The sequence below is a fragment of the Anguilla anguilla genome, chromosome 10 (genome assembly GCF_013347855.1).
Source record: "Anguilla anguilla isolate fAngAng1 chromosome 10, fAngAng1.pri, whole genome shotgun sequence".
NCBI lineage: Eukaryota > Metazoa > Chordata > Actinopteri > Anguilliformes > Anguillidae > Anguilla > Anguilla anguilla.
Window position 1 is genome coordinate 34,243,486 of NC_049210.1, and position 22,086 is coordinate 34,265,571.

General features: G+C 42.2%; 1 protein-coding gene across 7 annotated transcripts in view; it reads right to left on the minus strand.

Moving 5' to 3' along the window:
• Positions 1–11,915: 11,915 nt before the first annotated feature.
• The window catches only part of mef2cb (myocyte enhancer factor 2cb), an 80,146-nt gene continuing 69,975 nt past the window's right edge, over positions 11,916–22,086 (minus strand). For 6 of the 7 annotated variants that reach the window (XM_035379259.1, XM_035379258.1, XM_035379257.1 and 3 more), the window contains 4 exons: positions 16,413–16,585; positions 14,917–15,046; positions 13,339–13,474; positions 11,916–12,300 (listed from right to left, as the gene is read on the minus strand). In XM_035379259.1, coding sequence (XP_035235150.1) covers positions 11,967–12,300; positions 13,339–13,474; positions 14,917–15,046; positions 16,413–16,585 — 773 coding nt within the window. In that variant the 3' untranslated portion in view covers positions 11,916–11,966. The remainder of the gene's footprint in view (positions 12,301–13,338; positions 13,475–14,916; positions 15,047–16,412; positions 16,586–22,086) is intronic. The other variant, XM_035379260.1, reaches the window with a different exon arrangement.

The following is a 22,086-nucleotide window of genomic DNA, read 5'->3' on the forward strand; positions in this document are numbered from 1 at the left end:
CCCCTCATATATCTTGGCGACTTGGATGACTTCTGAGTTCTGAGGCACGTGGGTTAGATGCGAGCGAGCATAAAGACAGATACTAGATTACCATATAGATGCATATTCACTACAATCAAAATAGCTACACCCGTTTCTGAATCTGAGACGCAGCGTTAACTCAGACTGTGGAAAAAGTGTAGACCTTCCACGTTAAGCGAGGTTTAACATGGGTAGGGGTGGTGGGTAGACATTTTTCACGGAAAACTGCACATTATTGTTTTGAAATTAATAGATTTCTAAAATTGCTCATTTACAATAAATGTCAGCCAGAAATGTGCCATTGAAAAATGAAATTGTACATTAAGATGAAAAAAATGAAACACAATTCTAAGTTTTCTGCGACGAGTATGCGCCTATTTTGAAAGGAATGCATCTTTACTAATAAGAACCTTATATATTCAACAATAACATAATATTTATGCGTAAAAAATGTCAACACTTTTCCAACTTCTATATAATCACACGTGCACGCGCGTGCATGGTAATCGCATGTCCAGTTCTTATTAACATTTCATATAAGGCTGCTGTGTCATTTGTGCTGCCGGGGCCAGTACTGTAGGCTTTTTAAATAAAGATACGATATTTTTGTTGTTAAATAGCTAACCTGTTGCTTGTTACGTTAATGAACATTTAAGATCTCAAAGTATATTTTAAAAGATTTAAACACGTTTAAAGGCGTTTGTATTTGACAGGTATCCCAGGTCAGGTAGTGTTCTTTCGTCTGACTTTCGGTTTATCTTTATCTAGTCTAAAATATGTTGGCTACTGTGCCATAGGTTATTGTCTGGTATATTTAATCAAATAGATTAATAACACATATGCTGAGAAAATCTTGAAACATGCTTAAATAAATGTTTTCTTTGACACTATAATGTTTAGTGTGATACGACTGACAAATAAAAAATTGTAATTCCATTAACGTATAGGTAGACTATGAATATACGTCATTTTTATTTTATTTTTATTAGTAGTATTAGTATTAGTATTATATACACAGTATAAATTGTAAATTACCCAAAAGACTGATATCTCTTACAAAGCTACAGGCCCAGCTATGAAACAAAATCAGGTCCGTGTGTGTGTGTGTGCGTGCGTGCGTGCGTGTGTGTGTGTGTGTGTGTACGTGCACACGTGATAAAAATAGTAAAAGAGATGTGTCGGATAACTTTCTGCATTTCTGCTCTTTGTTAAGTGGGGCAGTTTTTCCGACAACACATTATTACCTTTCCTGTCAATAAGCAATAATTTTAATGCCTGCCTATTAGGTAACTCTGTGACTTATGAGGGCTTATTATACACAGTGCAACAAAGATCAATTCACTTGCATATTCATATTCTCTGGCAAAATGCATCTTTCACGAGGCCGACTTTCCAGTGCCATTTCCGTAAATTATTAGGAAAATTAAACTGTATAGTCCAAAAATAGCCACTAGACGAACTAACGTATAATTTCAACGAATACAAATGTCCTGTGTATTCATATTCCTGTGCATTTATTCCTTGGAAGACTCTGTCGTTCACACTCTCCAAGTGGAGGTTTCGCGATTGGCCTGTAGCCATATCCTTGAGTGAGAGCGACACCCAGTGGTGGGTATTAAGTCATGCACAGAATGGGCGCATTCAAAAAGAAGGAAACGTCAAATTTGTTGAAGGTCAGACGTTACAGTGTCATTAGCCACGATAATTTGAATCCTAAAATTCAATATAAATGATACTCTTTTGTTGGACTAAATGAAAATTACGTGGTGCTAACTTACATTTTGTGTTTCATTGGAGATAGGCTAAATGTTATCACTTTTCCCCTTGAGAATTTGACCAAATTGGTGTAGAAACATCACATAAAAAAATTTAAAATAACATACTTGTAAAGGTAATTGTAAACACAGATTGTCTTCCCAACACAATTGCCTTCGCTACACATTGTACTAATTCGGTATTGCATAGGCTACGCCTCTGTTAATTGCATAGCCTGATAAACGCATTTGAAGTATTTCCATGTCATTTTGAATAGGCTACTTGCCATTCTGCGGGCCACAATATTCAAGTATATGTAGGCTAACTAAAATAATATAAAATGTTTCATTGTGAGTATGTACGAACAGTATCGCTTGTGGATATCTATCTTTTATTTTTTGCGTGCTATGAAATTCTTACTGCCCTAACATCCATAAATTCTCAATAAATTCACTGCACATCCATTAAAATGTAAAAAATGCAAAACGTGAATATCCCCCCCCCCAAAAAAAAAACAAACAAACAAACACAAAAACAAAACATGTAATGAAATAAACAATGAACAATGAAATACATAAATAAAATAAAATATTGTGCTCTTGTTTTTCCATAAAATTGTATTTCATTAAACGTTAAATTATTGGCGCGTTTCATCTGGCATCGGGGCTGTGCGTTACATCCTACAATTCCTGATTTTCCTCCAAGCAAATTAATGAAATTCCTTTGCTTTCAAATCCGTATGATGGCATGCTTTGTAGATATTCAGTTTGTGTGAATTATAAGGAACTACTGTCCATTGTGGAGTCTGGACTAAAGTAATAACAAAAACATGTAAAATCGGATACCCTTATGGCAATGGGACATATATTGTATTGTCAGATTTTCCTCTCTCTATTCTCGTATTCACATTAGAATGTCGGAGGCCAACTAGTCTCTCTCTCTCTCTCTCTCTCTCTCTCTCTCTCCCTCCCTCCCCCCCTCCCTCCCTCCTTCACTTTCACTTTCTACGTGCATTGCTTTCTTGTTCACTGCAAGCAGGGAGGGATAAAATTGCCAGCGTTAACTGCGTGCGTGAGAAATTGCATGTTTGAAAAGGTGGTTGCATTCGGTGGGCGACATTCTATTATTACGAAGAGGGGGCTGTGGACTGTTATTTCAGAATCAAAGCCAAAAACTGCAATTTAACTGCTTTTAGGAATCTGGCATTATTAATACATTTAGATTTAAAAACTGCAGAACTGGCACAACACACACACACAGACACACGCACTCTTGCATAACTGGTAATACTGTATTAAGTTAAGTGAGTTAATACGTTATACGTTTAACGACGTCATACACCTACTGTGCTGACGTTGTTGTTTTACTTTTGTCAACTCCAATATCACGTGTACTACAACATACGTCACATTACTTCTGTACGTAAAACCTATATATAAGGTAAATAGCACATGCCTTTCTGCACTCCATGATGAAATAATCTATCTTCCAACTCAGTATAAGACACCGCCCCATACAATAAAAATATTTGTGATTTTTTATTTATTTTTATTTAAAGCTTGAGTTCGTTTAAAAATATCTGGATGTAGCCTATTCACTTACACACCGTTTGGTACAACGAGATTGGTACAACGTGCCATATAAAGAATTAAGCTCTCTTTAATTGAGAGTCGTAGATTGCAGTTATATAGGCTACCTAATAAGAAAAGACTGCTTAACCGTGTGTGTTATGTCGGTGCGCGAGCGCGCGTATGTGTTAGGGAGATTATACACATAGCTCAATAGCAGGCCATCCTTAAAGATGCGTTGAATAGTTTCAGACAATATATATTTTTGAAGGCTATACCTATCTTTTTGAACTCTTTTGTAGAAATCTTTCATCTTACAGAGTATAAGGCTACCTCTGAGGAAATAACTTTCGTTGGTTTCAGGAATACCTTCAGTTTGTTCCAAATTTCTTTAATCCAGTTCCAAATTCGTTTTTCTTTTCATACACAAAATATTCCATCAATTTCTGCCAACTCTGCAGAAGTCTTCGTTGCATACAGGCATATCACATCATGAAGGTTTCAGTGAAGACAAAAAACTTGACGTACTCATCGGAATAATAATAATAATAATAATAATAATAATCGGTTTATCAAAAGTTTTATAATAGGGTAAATGGTATTAAGTCGGGGTGCTGTTTAATGAGAAGGTATTCTGATATGAATGCAGGTACGCAGTTCATATTTCCTAATACTTAATGAAACAATACAGTGCATATTCTGAATCATGCTTGAAATATTTTGTGATTAATTCATGATGAAAGAATGTAAATATAATAGCATTTACGACCTCTAGTGGCATAATTATTAAATGTCGCCATAACGCCATGCAATTTGCATGTTTTTAATGTTTGCATTACTTTTGAATTGACCGAATTAATTTAAACTATTTAAGGATAATTAGTCTAACAGAAAACGGAAGTAAAATTCCGAAACACATACGTTAACACACGCATGTAATTGTGGACAGGTGCACGCACTCACGCACGCGCACATACACACGTACACTGTACAACTATACAAAAAATACGAAATAAAAAGGTGCCAATAGCTGTAACTAAACACTTAATCTCGGACACATATCATCCCTATAAAAAGAGATTTATCCAATATTCAATACGGTTAAAATGAACGCAAATAGGCATTCATTCTCGATTTCCAACGATAATCTATGCCTATATGAATGAGGGTGCTGAATGCGGGTTCAGTATGTTCGAGTCAGCCATTTATTTCGATCAAAACCAAAAGTTGTCAATATCAATGGCCGGAAGCCTGTTAATTAGCCCCTCTATGCTGTACCATTGAAAATTCAGTGCAAAACACAAGACGACTCATATCGCTTTATGTCATCAGGTCCAGCAGAAAACAAAACGTAGAAAGATTTTCATGAGGTTCAACAGAAAATAAAACGTAGAAAGATTAAACTCGAAATATGCACTGTGCATTTTACATGACCGTGAGAAATTATTTTGAGAATATTATCTAATAAAAACGATCGAAATCTCTGCTGAATGCGACGAGGCCACCAAGAGCAGTGCTAATTACAGATCTACAAGCCATCTTACTGACACTACTTAGTTAGTAACAACTTAGGCCTACAAGATCTTCCAACACGCGATGATGACGACGACGACAACAACAATACTACTACTACTACTACTAATAATAATAATAATAATAATAATAATAATAATAATAATAATACAATTTTCGTAACGCCAGTTATTTTCATCAAAGTCGACGTACAAGGTCTCTGTAGATATATTGTATTTTGAACTAAAAAGGATGCTTCAAATACAAATACAATTAACAACGATAACATAATTATTTTACCTTTTTGATATGTTTTTCAACATCAAGTTGGAGAAAACCTGGCGTTAATTTGCTGAGGTAAAATTGCATGCAACACTTGATGGGGGAACTCACATCAGAACCACAGAAACACAGTCAGAACCACAGCCATGTTTAAATATTCAGCCAATCTTAGTTGTCGACTGCAGACAACTATGTTGACCTTGAGATAATGAATAGGTTATTTTTTGCATTAAAAAAATACTACGATAAAATATACAAAATTACTGGGTCATACAACAAAACAAACACAGATGGAATACACTGAATACAGTCACCTTATAAAATACACTATCGAAAGGTGTAATTGTATTAAATCGTGTGTTTGAAGTGGATCGCCAAGAATCCGCAGTTGTTATGCTATGAACCCGCGTGCACGAAGGGACAGTCGTGTATGCCAAATTATAATTAGCTAATTCAAGGCACGTACTGTTACTTTGAACGACCCGCAAACATACTTACATTAACGAACTTCTGGTGTAGGAATCGTTGGATTTCACAGCAAACGAGTTGGATTTAATTCACTGAAATAACAAGGAATGAAATCCCTTGTTTTCAAAAGGAAAGCCGTTATACTGGGGGGAAAGGATGTATTCAGGACATCCTATACAACGTCAGGCTAATCTATGGCCTCCAAAACAACCTCCAGGTGGGTTTGTGATCGCACTGATTGGCTGAAAAGGACTTCCTATGGGCCTACTGTAAACCCCGCGCCACTTTTCACTGGCATCTCGTGGCTCCATTTCTCCATTGTACACCTTTGCGCCACAAACCTATCAAAAAAGAAGCCAGCTTTGCAATATCATCTTAACCAAAATCAAAAACAACCAACATTTGCACACGTACGCGCACGCACGTGGGTGCACATAATTTAATCCACAATTTGTCCTCTTGTTTACACATTGCGACGTCACCAAATGCGTATGTAATTAACAACTGCTGGACAATCAGCTGAACCACACCCTACTGCAATTTTTTATTTTAAGAATATTTTTTCTTTACCACATTCGGTCATTTTTATTAGTCTATAGATCATCTATCATAGATGTAACTGATGTAAAATTATACGTGAAAAGTTTGAGAATGCGTTCATTTGTGAAAATGCTGTTATCGGGCGGGGCTATTTTAGATGATCCTTATAGTTTACACATAATGGATGAATGTACGTTTGGATTAAATGGCTAAACTTTAAGTCTGATGCGGGCCCATACGCAAGCAGTAAATAAATAAATAAATAAATAAGGGAGGGAGACAGGGAGTCTGTGATATGCAATGGTACTACTGTTCATAAGAGCCACATAAGTGAAGATCTCTAAAGCTCTTTATACGCCAGTGCGCCAGTTCGAGGACACTACAGTAAGCAATGGGCAGAAACGACACTGGTGCCCCCTTCTGGCATATTCTGGCATAATTGGGTGACACATTAAATCCTCAGCAAGCTATTTTTTACCCGAGTAGGCTACTTTAGCTCCGAAACGGTGATAACACATAGACATGCGCACACGCAGTGGCCTACATGTCTTTCCAATTTGCATGGTGACAGGTCTGTCACAATGGGAAATGAAGGGGCTGGGTGGATGGAATTAGCGGCTGAAAGTGCAGATTGGTTGTGTGAATTTGCGGATTCTGTCCCGGGGCTCTCCTCTTCGAGTTTACAAAGCCTCTTTATAATTAACGGGCTGACTAAAAATAAAAAAAATAAAAAAGAAGAATTAAAAACGGGAACACAACGTGTTTGATTTATCCTACACCTGCAAACTGCCTTGTAAGAAAATATGCATAATAAAGTAGCTATTTACAATGAAGGAGTCATTATTATTGTTTTGCCGAATGATATACATAGATACGCACACACACCTGACTTCGCTCTCTGGGCACTGTATGTGGGTCTCCTGTACCCCAGCCCCAGCTGTTTCCCTGGTGCGGCCTGATTGCGCAAGGCCACACGTGCGCTCATCTTTGGGTGGGCTGTGCGTTTAGTGCTGTCGGACCAATTCCCCGTCTCTGGAGGACACCGCCGTGGTCTCCTCCAGTTGTGTGGTCTCTACCTCAGGGCGCAAGCCTTAGGAGCGGGCGGAGGACAAGGTGGTTGGTACTGTGTGGCTTTTTTGCACACCCTGCAACTCTGATAATGACACGCTCTGCGTAAAATGTCAACGACAGCAACTCCGCAAGGAAAAAGCTAAACTTCTATATATACTCTTAAGAGCGCAAAACGTGGACTTATTACGAGTTAATGGTAAATGTAGTTTGCGTTTTCAGACAAATGAATGGACCTACACCTTGTAAGCTACGCGCGCACACACACACACACACACACAGCGACACGCGCCCAACAATAGGCCAATGCAGCATAAAATTATGCGTGGGCAGTGTAGCCTGCGATCTTTACACTGTCATATTCAATCTAATAAAACCAGAGCCTGAAATATTGATAAAGCAGCACCCCAGGACAGTTGCAGAGTGACTGAAGAACCGGGGACACTGAGTATGTATGCATGCTGTCAGTGTGTGCAACAGGTCATGAACACATACAATCGAATAGTTAATGTTTCCGTGCATTTTCACTTTTTGACTGGATTGAAAAGCCCCCGATGTGAATAAAATGCTAATCTCTGGACGTGAAATTCTCATTATTTCTTTTTTTATATTGCATGTGATCATTCATAAAACCTTATCGGTTTTATGCCTTTGATGTTTTTTATTTTTTATTTTTTTAATTCTCAATGCACAGGAGGTCAATTTAAACGGTACTCCATTGCTTTAGAAATGATTCATGATGTCATGAGTGATGCACCAAAATGATTACAAATGTGAACAGTGAAAAATAACTAAGGAAATGGCAATGCAATAACTTATGATTCATTTCTCAGTCGAATGTGCTGTTAATGCCAAGATATGTAATCTGCTTTACATGGTGGCATAATATAATTTTGTCTCAAACTATCTATTATTGATAACATCATATATCAGTTTGATATCGGGATGTACTGATACTGAGGAATAGCCATAGACAATGTGACAAAAATCACACCCAGACAGCAGATAACTAAGAAAGCCAGAAACTTTACTGAATTCTCTGCAAAATACAAATACCTTTTTTATTTCCAGCAGGAGAATCTTTATTTCCATATTTTCTTTCACTACAGACAGCTGAATTAAGTCCCTTGAGATACAGAGATGTGGTTTCATTTAATAACATCTTGCTTTTCAAGTGGCGACAAAGTCCAGCTTGTGTCGCTGTGAGCCTCTTTTTCAAAACATTTACTTCACATGTTCTCCATTTTGTGTTTTTTTTTTGTCTTTTTTTAATACAAGCTACATTTGTTACTACTGTTCTTTTTATACATTTTTTTAATACTTTTTCATTTTTTTAATCGATGGAAACAATTCATTTAGGATAAAAGAAAACTGCAAACCAGGTGGAGCAATCCAAGTTTCCCGTGTAGGTTATAAGACCAAATACCCACCAAAAGCCATGGCTCTACACATTGCTTTACAAGAACTGGGTAGCTGAATACCTTCTGGCACCAAACAGACACATCAACGGTAATCTGAGGTATTGGGTGGGTCAATTTGAGGTACCAGTAAATTACAGAATGAAACAACAACAAACAAAAAAAATCGATTAGGTTAGTGAGACACTGATGGTAATCTGAAAGAAAAAAAAGAAGAAGATTGCTCCGTGTCTTTGGTTGAAAATATGAACGAAAGAGAAGCTGTTACCTAAACCCTTTGCAGCGCCATACAGGTGTTCTGTGAGTGTGTCCCACGATGTGAGTTTTTAGGAAACCATCATCGAAACACGGACATGTTTTTGTTGAGGAAGAGAGAGAAAGAGAGAGAGCGAGAGAGAGAAAGAGAGAGAGAGAGTGAGCGAGCGGGAGAACAATACAAGAGGGAACAGACAGTGGAGATGTTTAAGCAGGCCAGTCTTAAAGAGTGAATTACCATCCAGTGGCCTTTGGACTGCAGCATTAGGTAAATGCTCCCAAAAGACCAGGCAACACCAAACTGAGCATGTGCAGGCAAAATCATGTGACTATACATTAATGGAAGGAACTGCAATTGCAGACCATTTAAAAAAAAAAAATGTTTTATGAGCGTCTCATAATATTTATTTATATGTCACAAAATGTTTGGTTGCTTGCTCCTCATATGTGGATTCATTTAGTTTTTCTTATTCTACTTGTAAATGTGATTTCTGAAAGATGATTTTAAGGGCTCAAATTTAAAAATACAAATAAATGCACGTTTGGATTTTCTTCACCATTGATAATGTACGAATGCTAAACTAAAATTAAAAGATTAGATTAATTTAATGCCACTGGCTTTGGTTGTCCTAAGAGACTGTTGCCTAAAATCAGCTTGTATTCCCTGGCCTTGCAATTTTCTTGAATTAAAAAAAAAATAGGTGACAAATCAGTGGGGCTCTGCCCCATTTTGCTAGACCACATGTACACAGGAACAACATGGCAGCCACTGTCTCATCTATTCTGCGTGTAGCCATAACACTTGAGCAACAACAGGTTCAGATACAGTGTGATTCATAGCTTCATACAAAAAAGTGACTTATCAAATGAAAAGTTGTGCTTCTGTTCAAACCAGCTTTTAGGGTTTCCCCCCCACATTTTCTGCTCAAGTCGCCATTTAAACCTAAGTTTTCTTTCACCACCTATTTGCGTCAAATAAAAATACAACACCTCTCCTGATCAACGCACCTTTAACACCCGCTAAATCATGAAATATTGATTGTACAAGAAAGGTAAAATCTTCAGTATCTCAGATCAGTTTTTCCGAAAAGATACTTCGGAGGTGCAGCTCGTAACTGTGCTCAGAGAAACGAGGTGATTGAGGGTTTGAGCTCTAAACATACAATATTCTGCCAAAATAGGTTAAATCGGACAAACACTCAAAACGGTTTTGATTCAAGGCTGTTTGTCAAAAAGTGCAGCATTTAGGTTTTAAGTTCTTAAAACATACTGTAGGTTTAAAACAAAGGAAACACTATTTTCTTTTTCGTGTTGTTGTTGTTGTTGTTGTTTTTGTTGGCAAAAGCCTTGAACAAAAGCGTCTTCTGATTCAAGCTTCAAGATACATGTGAGTAGTGCTGTGATCTCTACTCTCCTGTAGAAATCACCCACCGTCAACAACCAGACAAACTTCATGAAACGTCATCATTTTTAAAGAGGCATTTTTCTTTTGTTTGTTGTAAAAACACAGATATGGGAAATTAATTAATTGGTTACCAGAGTTCAACTAAATATTACCCTCCGCAAAGAGATTGACCGAAACAGCACAGACAATATGTGCGTCCGCACATACATGTAATGTTACCCCACTAATAAGATAAAAACAATGTCTGCTATGACCATAATTATTATATATTTATATATTAGAAAGCTATACACAAGCATGTTAATTTCACAGATTTTTTTTTTAAAGATTCTTAATATTATCATATATAATTAGAAATACACGTTTAAAACAAAACCTCTACAAAGAGAAAACAGTTCATCAAAGCAAGGGGTTTCAGTGTCCGTTCCATGGCTTCGAGGGGAAAAAAAATCCCAAATAATTCTTCATTCTTTTTAGCCTATCTTTTTTTTTTTCTTTTAATATTAGCAAAGCTATCAAAAAACACATTCTGGCTCATATAAACTACAAAAAGCCACAAATGCTTTGCCTTGTATTCCTTTCATAAGAAAATATAAGCAAATGTATTGTACATCCTTATTAAATATCTAATGCAAGACCCGGATTTCTCTGAATTTACTAACATGGCTCTTCAGTAAAAGTATGGTCCATGGTCTATTGAATGCCTTTTGGTAATCCTGGTATTAATAAGCTCCATACTTCAAGGGGAGTATAATATTCATTTAGGGTAATAGGGGGCTCGGTTGTGTCATCAATGGGTCTGCAGGTAAACCTGTACAATCCTTCAAAACGTTGCATAACAGCTTTCTTCTTTTGTTTGTGGTAAATAAGTCCGCAAAGTCTGGCGGCTTTTGCCCCTGCCCCCCACCTCCCCCCCTCCCCTTCGACAACCCTCTATTTACATAAATACGTTGAACCTGCAACATGACATTATCTATAGTAACATACATTTTGCAAGGGAGTTCTGCAAAAAGGGGTAGGTAGCAATCAAAGCAAATCTGTACACGTGTATTAGTTGTACAACTCAAGTGCTACACTGTTAAACTCAGCAATATATGCTTTTATTTTTATCGTTCATTCATTTATTTACGGTATATCACTGAGGCAAGTTGTAAGTATTTTTACAAAACAGAGTACCTGACTTTTTTTGTTTATTTCTTTTTTATATTCACACATATACATACATGGTTGTATATACATGTATGTATATGTGATTTTTTTTCTTTTTTATCCACACACAGCACAAAAAAAATGCATAGTTCCCCACCCACCCCATCCCCACCCTGACATCATCCAATCCCGTCCTCTCCTTTCCCCACACCCCTCCCCCCAGTTCCCAACCCCTCCCACTGTAATATGTATAGCACACACACTCTGCAAAAAAAAAAAAAAAATTATAATAATAAAATATTTAAAGTTAAATTTTTTTTAAAAAGGAGGGGAGATCTCCCCAATGAACGAGCCTTGGGGGGGGGGGAGAGAGAGAGAGAGAGAGGGGGCGGGTCCGGCTGGGGGGCGGGCGACCGCGCAAGACGGCGAGGGGGGGGGGGGGCCGGGGTAATTGCGGGTGGGGGGGTGGGGGTTTGGGGGGGGGGGGGGTTTAGGAGTGGGCGGGAAGGTTGGGGGAGGAGCCTATCATGTGGCCCAGCCCTCGGACAGGCGCACCCGCTTGACGGACGGGCTCTCCCGCTCGTCCAGGGAGGGCCGCACCAGTCCCAGGGGCGAGTGGAACTCGTTCCTGTGCTCTTCGCGGTCGCTGCCCTCGTGGGAGCTCCCGCAGCTGCTCAGGCTGTCGACGGGCGAGCGGCCCGAGTCCTGGCGCGACGGGGCCTGCTGGGGCCCGTAGCCCGCCGGCGTGCTGCTGGTGCGATCTCTAGGAGGAGAAACAGGTTCGGACTTGATGTGCAGGCTTTGAGCAGAAGGCAGGGAGAGATTTGAACTCTGACATAAGTGAGTGCTAGTGCAATTTCTGTAGGAGGAAAGGAAACGTGGTTACAGGATGAGGAAAGACACCCGCACGCGTGCGCACACACACACACACACACACAGGCACACGCATGCACACACACACACACTCGTACAGAGACACACGCGCTCGCACGTGCACACAGACGCACCCACGCTCCCACACGCATACACACGCATGCACGCTCTCATACAGATCAAGTATCATGTACAATGCAGTTGCAACTTTAAACGCACACTCAATTACACGTAAACAGAACTGTGCCTGCCAGGTCCGCTGAAAATCAGAGAAATCTCAGGGTTTAAGGAGTGACTCCCTCTTCAGAAAGAGGCCAGGCTCATTCTGCATTTAGAAAATGACAGAAATGTGCTGTCTGGTGATGTTGAAATTAGTCTACTTTAAGTCAGGAGCTGATATTAAATGCCCTGCAGTCTTCCTCATTTGAGGAAGCAGGTATTTGAAAACCTGAAATTGTGCTATTGTCCTAAAGTCCTTTGTTCAATATGTAGAGACAATATGGCAATTCAGCTGGCCACATACTGTGTTTTAAAGAGTAAGAGGTTTGGAAATAGGCCCCATGGAGACCCAGAGAATAAAGCGTAGCATGGAATGAGCCTAAGAAATAATCACTTGATAATATGGTCAATTTAGGGCACACTCTTAAAGCTGCATAATGAAAAAGCCTTGGCAGTTATATGAGCCTTTTATTTATAGCCTTTGCATATGTCTCCATGAGCATGTGTGTGTGTCTGTGTGTAATCGTGTGTGTGTGTGTGTGTGTGTGCATGGGTGTGCGTGTGTGTGTGTGTGTGTGTGTGTGTAGGAGCGTGGGTGTGTGTATGTGTGTGTGTAGGAGCATGGGTGTGTGTGTGTGTGTGTAGGAGTGTGCGTGCGCACAGTATATGTGTGTGAGTGCGTTTGTGTGTGTGTGTACAGTATGTGTGTGTGTGAGTGCATGTGGGTGGTGTGTATGTGTGTGTGTGTGTGTGTGTGTGTGTGTGAGCGTGTGTGTGTGTGTGTGTGTGGTGTGTGTGTACTCACCCTAACTGGCCGAGGGCTGAGTGTTGCATATTCTGCAGGTGCTGTTGCTGCCAGCCGGTCATGGAGCCAAGATGGAGGGCACTGGCACTGTTAAAGCCCGACAGGGAGGACAGATCTGCACTGCTGAGCGAGTATTCTGTAAAGGAAACAACACTCCATCACTTTCTGCCCCTTACATCCATTACACACAGCACAGCTGCCCTTACGGAAATGTACTAAATGTGTGGACATCGTTGATAATGTTGTGTTTAATAGATTTTACAGCAGTATATTTCTTCAAAAAAAAACATATTGGATTATCTAAAAATGACAATAATTTGTATATGTGCCCATATTTAGAAGTATTGCAATATCTGAATATATTTTACATCCGTATATTAGTAGCACTCTCATACTGTATGGGTGGGTTTGAAAGAATGTTGGCAAATAAAAAAATTAACAAATAAAAAATACAAAAGACATCCCATCAGTTTTTTTTAATTGTCTGAATATAGGTGAAAAAAATTGTTTTAACAATGTCAGTAATGTGCAGAATTCTACCGGTGTCTAAAGGGTTAAAGTATTTGACCCATTTCTGAGAGACAGGCGGTGCGGTGGAGGCCGTAGCATCGGAGAGGGTGCGGGAGAGTGGGAGTCCATTGCCCGCGCGGGCCTCCGCGGCTACAGCGCAATTGGTCATAACTTAATATCGCCCCTTTCCGTTTCACAAGAGCGGCAGCGCTAATTTAGAGCAATAGCCCCGGACTTCGGGGTTACAGGATTTGTGCGTCCAGGTAAACCCCCCCCCCTCCCCCCGCACCCGTTGTTGTCCCTTTGAGCCCAGCACTTAACCTCAGCAGCTCCAAATTCGAGGGGAAAAGCCGTTCAAATCACCTGTGTTAATGTGCGGTGTCCGCCAAATAAGGAATTAAATCATGTAATGTAACAAAGTGCGGGCGACCAAAAAAAAAAAAAGCCGTGACCACATAGCACCATCTTCTGTTGGCAGATTGTCATTACAGCTGATTTATCCACACCGAGCGCAGCTGGCCTATTTGAGTACAGTATCTGATACACGGTAAGGATGGATTTATCTGAATTGTCACTTCTGTCTCCCGAGATTAAAATGATCTTGGGGCAGCATCTGCCAAGCAAAATTAACTCAGGGGAAGGGCATTGTGCACGATGCAACAGGCATCCGGTCACAAAACACACAAACGGTTTGCACACCCAACCAACAGTTTCTTAAGACGCCTCTCTCAGGTGTTCAAATAAAATGAACACCGAATCAAAATGAAGTTATTTTCCTGCATCAATCAAATAAACACAAAATCAAACGCGTACAATTGCATGTATAATATAAAAAAATACACTGTTTACATTTGTTTGATGTAGGTCATATTGAACGTACGCCGAACATATGTCCGTTTAGCCTACGCATGCTGGATACTCATTATACACGGTGCTCCAGCAAAGCGCAGAGCCGCTAATGGCTTTCATCGACCCTGCTGTGTAAGAGAGAGGCTGCGGCCTCTCGCGTGCAGGAAGGCGCGCGCCCGCGCGTGCGCACGCCCGTTTCCTGAGGTCAGCGATACCTACCAGTACCGTACGTAGTGGAGATAGATGACGGATATCCTCCCATCCCCTGCCCGGGCAGGGTGGGCGTTGCTACAGAAACCACGGGGGTAGCCAATGACTGAGCGGACTGCGAGTTGTTTATTCTCTGGTTCTGTAATAAATAAAAAAAGAAAGACCAAACACGCATTTGTAAATTAATCAAGACGTTAAAATGTGCCTGTAGGAACTGGACTGGAATCAACACGATATATATATACATCTCGAAATGAATATTTTAACGTGCGCCCCCCCCCCCCCCCCGAACTCTGCCAACCCTATCATTTACAACCCCCTTTCTGAGAACCAGCTGTCGCTATAGTAACCCCTGCATCATGGTCTCCTTGGCAACAGGATCAGTAACAAGGGAAAGGGTTCTTTCATTGTGGCAGGAGCCGGGAGTAATGGCGGTTGGATGAAACAAAAAACATCTCCCTTTTTTTTGGCTGCATTCTCCTTTTCTTATTTTGAACAAATAAATACATAAAATGAAAACAGATGTGCGATGTACTGTTGTACTGCTACTGTGAATCTGTTATAAAAGAGAGGGAGAAAAATAAATGCAGTGATCACAAAGGACAGATGACATCCCCCCATGCATTTATCCATGTGCGCCACTAGGGGTCTCCCTCAGTTCTTGTGAGAGTGCAACATCGTCAAAATGTGAACCACATTAACCTGATCATGAGCCTCCAATTTAGCCTCTTGTAAGAGCACAGCTAGTACTGATTCGGTTCCATTTCAGACTGTCCTTAAATGATCTTTCTGGACACCCAGTTGAGGATGGGGTGGATTTTGCTAGATATCCTATTTGTCCGACTACATTACCAGCCAGAGGCAGTCCCACTTACCAATAGCAGGTCAACATCCTCAGACTGATGGCATTGGGGGTAGGGGGGGGGGGGTAATAAATTGAAATTAGTGTCATCGGTAGTTGGGGGTGAGGTGTAAGGGTGTGGATGGGCGTGGCTCTAGGGATGGCACGTTTCTGAGTGTGAAACTACATCAGGAGACGGGCTAGCAGGCTACGTAGATGGAATGAACACTACAAGGAGCAGATATACTGAATCTGATGCTAAGAAACGAAACTTGTTCAGGCTGAGAGCCTCTAAATGGAAAGACCTGCACACAGCAGCTGACGGAAAGACAAAGAAGAGAGAGAACAAAAAAGGAGGCGGAACAAACAGAGGAGAAGAAGATGAAGTGTCCTATCAGAAAAAGAGAGAGATGGGGAGGAGAGTGAAAGATAGAGAAAGTGACAGAGGATGAAGGAATGTTCAAAAAGAGGATGGAAAATAAAATGGAATGGGGAGAGAGAGAAAGGATGAACAAAGAAGGGTGAAAGAGACAGATGTGTATGAACGAATGTAGAAAGAAAGACAGAGAAACAAGACAAAGGAGTATGGGTGTGAATATGTGAGAGAGAGAGAAGAGAGGAGAGAGATAGAGAGAGAGAGAGAGAGAGAGATAGAGAAACTCACAATGGAGGGCATGGTGTTCTTGGCTCCGGGGGGGATAAGCACTCTCAGGTCTGGCTTGCGGTTGTTCATTCCCAGGTTCATGGGTGGGGGGGACTTGGCCTGCAGGTTCTTGTTCATGTTTCCCGGGGAGCCCAGCAGACTGGGAGAGTTGCGGTGGTTCCCATACCCATTTCCTGCAGAGAGGGAAAGGGAGGAAAGCAGAGACGGGAAGAGTAAGACTTCTGCACTGTGGGGAAAACCTGGGTACATCTCAAATGCATCGAAAAGCCTTACCACTTTCACACATTGACTTACGTGTGTGTGTGTGTGTTTGTGTGTATAACTCCACCACACTATTTTACCCATTTTCTTGTACGGGAGATACAATGAGATTCACTCTTCTCTTTTCAAACACACAGTTCTATGGTAGATAAGTGCACACAGAACTCTATGTTGTTTGTTAAAATCAGCCCTGAATGATGAAAAACACTGCAGTTGGTCACTTTCGTAAAAAAGAAGTGGGTAGAAAAAACTTCACAACTCCTAAGAACAAATGGAGCTTTCCTGAGACAAGCAGCCAAGGCGTGGGAATTTTCAAAAAGCGCATTTTATTTACAGCTGCTTCAGACCTCCAAATCAATTGTACAAAAGACATCCACCGTTACACAGCACACAATTAAAGAAGCGGAATGGCAATAAACCATGCCCGGGGACGCACGTAATAGCATGTTTTGACAAACCGCTCTTCGCTCGTGTATTTTTCTGCTTCTCTTCGAACTAACAGACAAACGGTTTTGATGCCTTGATGTCACGGAGGAGCCTGAAGAAGTCGCAACGGCGGCTGTGGTTTGGCGGGGCTAAGCGTCTGCTAGAGCATCCACCTCGATAGGCTAACTGAGCGAACGAGCGAAACTGCGGACGCGCTACACAGCATTAGCGCGCTTTCTTCGCCGACCGCGACTGAAAGGAGGAAGCAGGGGGTGCTGCACGCAAGTTCTGCGGTGCGACAGCGCCACCGGCACCCCTTCGCGAAACTCCGCGGCCCACGGCGCTCGCGCTCCTTTAGCTATCTTTAGACGAGTCACGTGATCGCTCGAGACCCAGAGTGAAGCCTCACTTGTTCCCCCCTGTGGTTTTGTTTTTTTCTGGGGGGGTGGGGGTGGGGGTGGGGGTGGGGGGGGAGCAGGTGTTTTGTGAATCGAGATGCGGGCACCGCAGTGCAGTTTTTTCGAAGGGCGAGGCCGGCCCAAATTCGCCCGCTTTCAATTGGACCTTCTCCTTTCGGCGCTGACGATGTGAATGAGAATGTTTGTTGCCATGACAAAAAAGGGGCGGGAAAAAAACTTTATAGTCGAGCTATTTAAAGACTCTAACCGTTTGCTGTTTAAGTGGAAGTGTACAGTACAATCTCTGTTTTGTTTCTGTCTGTTATTTGGTTGTAGGACCCAAGGGCTGCCATTTTCCAGTGATCCAGACAGCAAGCTGTGCAAATCTAAATAAGGAAAGCCTCAACTGTGGTTTTGAAAGCCACACAGTAAAATGTCCAGTGTTAATTCAACTCGTAAGAGTATGTACTTATGAGTACGTGTGAGTGCAACAGGGACCATACGTACTCTGTACGAGTTTATTTAACGCTGAACATTTTATGGTGCCGTCATTCCATGTAAATGATAAACATACGGATGGATGGCTTGTGGGTCACTGCTACAGAGCCACTGCATTAATCTTTTAAGACGTTAGATGACAAATATGCGATTAGAATGTTCTCAACTGCACACTCTAATGCTGATGCAACAACCACTACTGGTAAATGGAGTTCTAGGACACTGATATAGAATGTTGAAAAAACATTCCAAAAAAAACGTGCTCTTCAAAGGGTTAAACTGAGCTCCTCCAGCTCGCAGTTTCGTAAAGCAGAATTTGCTTGTGCAGACGGAGCCGTCATTTCCCTCCTCGAAGATGCCGCGCGTTTTCAAGGAGTCAAAGCCCCCGGCTTTCTGCGGCTAAAGCGCCAGAGCGCTACGCCGGCCTTTCCCCGCTTAAAAGAGGGCCTGGAATTACACGTTGCGCTTTAAATGAATTCCCTAATCACATGCTCGGGCAGAATGAATCACAGATGTCTCTTCCCCTCCGCGATTTAATTGGCGAACTCGGCGAAAAGAAGAAGAAGAAGAAGAAGAAAAAAAAACGTAAAAGGCGGCAGTTTTTTTTTTGTTTTCGAAATGAAAGGCTCGACGGCGACAATTTGCGCAGTCAAAAGGGACACAAGGGCCCGCCAGCCGCACTGGCACGGAGGGCTCGCGTGGGCGGGGACCGCGCGCGCGCGGCGCCTTTGTGCTGTAAAGCGCTTCCTGGTGTCGGCGCAGATGCGCGATTGGGCCCCTTCTCGCGGGCTCCGGCGCAGCTGAAGCGCCGGTCCTGGCCGTCGCGCAGATGGGTGAGCAGTCAACGCGCTCGGCAATCACCGAGGCCTTTCACTCTCCCGCGTATGAATGTGAGCGCGGCTTCGCGGGCCCGTGTGGGGGTTTGCTGGCCTACAGCCTGGATTCAATCAACATCGGTCCTTCACTTTGACTTGGGAAGGAATGGGAGGCGTTGGTGATTTTTCTTTGCAAAGGGAGTTGGTGAGCTCAGCAATGACAAAAATAACCTGCCAAACCAATGTTTGTGAAGGCTTACAAAAAAGTCTTTATTGTATATATCTAGTTTAGACTGTAAAAACAAATTAGACGAAATGACTGTGATGTCACCCATTGACTATCTATTGGTTTGGGAAAAGCGCTTTAAAGCAATGGAGTGCAGTTTTTGTGCCTCCATTTTGGAAAAATTAGCTAGAGACTGTGCAGTAGGGTAAAGGGGGGACCCTTGGACTGTCAATCACAGTGTGTGATTACTAAGCATGTGGAATACCCCCCGTGACGTGACTCAAACTGTCCTTGAATGATCCACCTATGGAGCACATGGGGAGACATTAGACAAAGAAAAAAAATTGTGACTATGCTCTTGTGAGAAAAAAATCGACTTCCTATTTTGACCACATGGGTACCATTTACTTACAATGACCTGAATGAAAGACCAATACCGGAGCCAACCGCACTGCCGCTATAGCAACATCTCCAAACAGGACTACGAAGCGAGCTTCAAAAGTAAAGTCTCAGCCTCTGGCCCTTTGATATATATTCAAAGGTTAAGGACAAGCACTGAGCGGATCAAGGCTCTTAAAGGCTCTTGATTTGAAGGTCTACTGACCTCGGGAACTGAAAATAAACACCTAGGACAATATGGCCGCCTAAAAGCTTTCAGCCTCGCTCCCAGCCGCGGGGCCCCCCGCTGCGCCTGACGCCTGGAAGACCGCAGCGGCGCGGTGGCGGCACGCTGCGCTGCGAGATTGCAGGCGCTGGAGTGCAGCTTAACGGCTTGCGCTTAAAAGGCGGTCTCCGCGCGACACTTCGCACAGCTGGAGGTTTCCCCGGCGCCTCCGGGAACAGCCGGGGTTCGCTTCTTCGCCGTCTCGGACGCAGAGCGCTCCAACCCCGCCGTCGCGCCCCTCTCCGCCGCCGACGTCTTACAGGGACAGCGGCGGCGGTCCTCGTCCGGCTTAAATCGCTTCGCCCCTTCTAGCCGTTCGCTCACCTTTTGGCGTCCGATAACCATGGCAACCGATTTTGGGTCTGCTCTTCTTAACGTGCCTATTTCTTTCTTTTAATTCTCAAGTGCATACTGAGTGCTTAAGATATGGTGCGGCACACGCAGCACCTACGCACTGAACCTCAACCTTGTGTCGCGAAGGACCCGACAGGTCAAGCGCTCGGCTTTCACAGCACTCCGCTCACCCTTATCAAGGCCAACAGAAACAGGGAAGAGAAACAGCGCAGATATTACACTTTTGAGTCTCAGACCTGTACTGCTATACAAACTGAGCCGTTGTGAGGTATAGCCAGCTTTATTTTAAAAAAAAGGTAAGCCAATTAACCGGCAAAAAACTATGTGATGATCCAGTGGACGTCTAATGGTGGTGTGTGTTGGCGCGCACGCGCGTGTGTGTGTGTGTGTGTGTAGGTGTGCATGTGTGTCTTTAGAAGGCATATTCTTCTCACAGTCTGTAGTGTGGAACGCAGTTGCGAAGAGGATGCACTTGTCCGTTTGAATTGGGGAAGTAAGCATGCTGAGGTTATCTAGATAAGATTTGTCTGCTGTTCAAAAAAAGAAAGATCTGCTAATTTGATAAACAAAATGATATTTTTGCACGTTGAAATGCACCTACACTGTATTCTACAAGCCGGGTAAGTTCAAGTCACTTGTGAATCAGACGAGCGTACATAGAAGACCCCTGTCTTCACTTCTCCTCATTTGCTTGAAACAGGTGCGGTTAGCAAGTGCGCACTCGATGTACAATTTCAGATTTTTCTTGTGGTCTAACGGACAATTCCATCCAATTCTCCGTGCACACAAACTTTCCGTTGAGGCTTCATCTTTAACTGCGGGCAACTGAAAAAACGAAATAAAAGTTGCATTTTTACGTACACTATGTGTATACCATAAATAATTACTATAAGTTTTGATACACAGTCTTGATGGTGCACTTGTACCCTGCAAATAATGCTACAATCCATGTCTCTGCTGCGTGTTGCCACAAGTCGTACGGCTTTTCATGCAGAAAGTAGTGAAAAAGCAAGTGGAAACTGTTTTTTTAAGTGCTTGGGGTCAGGGAGTTAAGGAACAAATTTCTCAAATGTACCTTGAAAGGTACAGTCACGTTCTATTTGGGTACTAATAAGTACTTTTTACAAGCAAAAAAGGCACAAATGTATTGTGTATTGCTGGGTAGGGGTACAACTTTGCCTACAGGGTACCACCCCAGTGACATTTGTACCTTTTAAGGCATTTTTTGTACCTTTTTTTTCAGAGAGCGTATGCGATGAAAACAACCCTGCTGACTTATTTTTCTTAGAATAGGGGATAAAAACATCGCAATTTCAGTAAAATGGTAAAAGGGCACACCAGGTGCAATTCAGGCGGAATCGAATGAAAACCTGAGGGTTCGCTGAAATTACCCACACACTTACCGATGTAAAAAAAAACAAAAAAGAAAACGGATTACAGTTCATACGAGGGGATAGGAGGTACCTGCATCCGGGACAGGAACTACTCCCCAAAAAGACTGGACCTTACAGGAAACGCTAGGGCGAGGGCAGGTCTGCCGGAAGCGTGTCGACAGGAAGTGTCCATGGGACACTCCTGCAGCCTGGTCCCGGATGGGTGGCTCGTTGAAAAAATAAAAACTCACCAGTAGTAAACAGACTGCACCGTTTAGGTCTCTGATAGGGCAGTGGCCCGTGGAAGTCAGCGAGCTCTGGGCGTCCTCACAAAAATAAACAATTAATGGTGGGTTTTGATGAACATACCATCCGAATGTCATTTACTGTGTGGAATCACACAAACCGACCTGTCCAGGGTGTATTCCTGCCTCTCACTCAACCAATGCATGCTGGGATAGGCTCCATGACCCTGACCAACGTAAGCGGGTATAGATAATGGACGGATGGATGGAATCACACAAACCAGTGCGTAATGAGAACAGAACCAACGTCTGGGCAGGATCACGTAGGGATAATTTGAGCAAGATCCAACCGACAAGATTTGAAATCAGTCCAGGCTTCCGACCACAGACCGAGCGAAAGAGCACAGACGTGAG